The 2083-nt window shown below is 35.5% G+C and overlaps 1 protein-coding gene across 1 annotated transcript; it reads left to right on the top strand.

Annotated features, from left to right (window-relative positions):
* Nucleotides 1–418: 418 nt before the first annotated feature.
* Nucleotides 419–1612, top strand: LOC149775433 (galactose-3-O-sulfotransferase 3-like). The gene has a single exon (XM_089943480.1). The coding sequence runs from the start codon at nt 419–421 to the stop codon at nt 1610–1612; it is 1194 nt and encodes a 397-aa protein (XP_089799606.1).
* The last annotated feature ends 471 nt before the right edge of the window (nt 1613–2083 follow it).

Raw genomic sequence — 2083 nt, 5'->3', positions numbered from 1 at the left:
AAACATATATACATTTGGATGGAGAAACGGACGGTTCGATATATAGATAGATGTATGGATGGAGAGAAGGACGGTTTGATAGACGGTTCGATATATAGATAGAGGAAAGGGTGGACAGATGGACAGTTCGATATATATATATATATATATATGTATATATATATATATATATATATATATATATATATATATATATATACCCCTAGGCAAATGTCCTGTGATTGACTTTGCGAATTTTACAGTACGAACATTAATTTAATTTATTCCTTTACTTCCGCCTAGGTTTTCATATCTCTAATGAAATTTTCCACAACTGAATAATAAAACATAGCGAAACGAAGATAAGATCTTTATTTAGTGAGAGAAAGGCATGTTCCCTAGAAAAATAATGAGACTATTCAAATATTCATTACTTTGTATGTGCCTGTTTACCGTTTATTTCATTTCTTTACGAATTTTGTCTTTAGGCGACAGTGGGACTAACATAAACAAGACACTTGTATGCACGGAAGAAATACGACATATCGTTTTCATCAAGTGTATGAAATGTGCTACGGAAACTATGGAAACAATACTTCGGCGCTTTGGATATATTCGAAAATTGAATTTTGTTCTCCCAAGAAAAAGAAATCTTTATCTTGGTTGGCCGGGACCGATGGAAAAAGTGGACTACAGACCCTCTAAGAGACCTTTTGAGATTCTAACAGAACATGCGATCTATAACAAAACATTTATGGATGCGCTCATGCCAAATGACACCGTTTACATTTCCATCATACGGGAACCGTGGAACCATTTTAAGTCGACTTTTAGCTATTTCAGGATGGCATCAATCGGCGAATTGCCAAAAGTGTCTGACCAACTGTCCGAGTTCCTTTCAAATATTGAGAAATATGAAAAAATCTACTCAAGTCCAAAGAAGAACTTTCTACGTTGGTGTACACCAGATTATTTTTCTCCGACACGAAGTATGATGTCTCATTGTCTTGGAATGCCGCTCGGTTTTCCAAACGGACGGGATGACATTATGAACAACGAAACGGCCATTATGGAATATATCCAATTTATAGACAAAAACTTCAAGTTAGTGTTGTTAGTAGAGTATTTTGATGAATCGTTGGTCCTATTAAAAAGGCTCACGTGTTGGTCCCTAAAGGATATTTTGTATCAGAAAACAAATACTGGGAACTATTCATACAGATCCTATCAACCAACTAAACAACAGCAAGAAATACACAGAAACTGGTCACGCGCAGATTACATGTTATATGAATATTTCAACAAAACGTTTTGGAGAAAAGTGGCTGCGCAGGGTCCAGACTTTATCGAAGAAGTTAAACATTTCAAAGCTATCGAAGCAACAGTTGAGAGCTTCTGTTTCGGTGAAAAGCGTATAAAATTGTCAACAGATGTAATTATAATTCCTGAGTCAAAGTTTAATGCGGAGTTCAACGTGACCAAAGAGAACTGTGATTTAATGCATTTCTTCATACTTCCTAAACTTTGGGAACAACATAGCCAAATGGAAGGTTTGCCTCCGGATCAAAGATTGTCTTTTAAGGACCTACTATTTCCGAAGAGGCCAGAAAAGGGATGTTCATGGACATTATAGATAGATTTTAGTTAGGGGGGGGGGGGCATGTTATTCTGTTTTTCAACAAAAACAGAGACAACAAAAACGTGTGAATCCGATGAATACTAAAAGGCTAAAATTCCTGACCAAATTTACGAGTATAAGAATTAAAAGTAACAATATTCAGTATACTAACCTAACAAATGTCTGTGGAAGATGTAGCGAATGTAATAACGACGTGTTTATAAAGTCGAAAAGGATATTAAGGTTAGGTAATAACAATATGTTACAATAGAAATTCAAAAGGTTTTACCTGGTAGAATAATGGTTAGCTTACATAGCTCAGATTTTAAAGGTGTCAGTGATTCCAAATGTTGTACTACACGCGTACATCAAAAGTATTGCCAATTAATGATCTTGGTTGTAATTTCTTGTTGACGACTGACAACGCTAACGACCTTCCTATCGCATACCAAGCTTCATCTCTGATGATATGACACATTCATTACA

Source organism: Sinohyriopsis cumingii, chromosome 19 (genome assembly GCF_028554795.1).
Source record: "Sinohyriopsis cumingii isolate HCF-2022 chromosome 19, ASM2855479v2, whole genome shotgun sequence".
Lineage (NCBI taxonomy): Eukaryota > Metazoa > Mollusca > Bivalvia > Unionida > Unionidae > Sinohyriopsis > Sinohyriopsis cumingii.
This window is presented reverse-complemented; position numbering and strand designations above follow the sequence as displayed.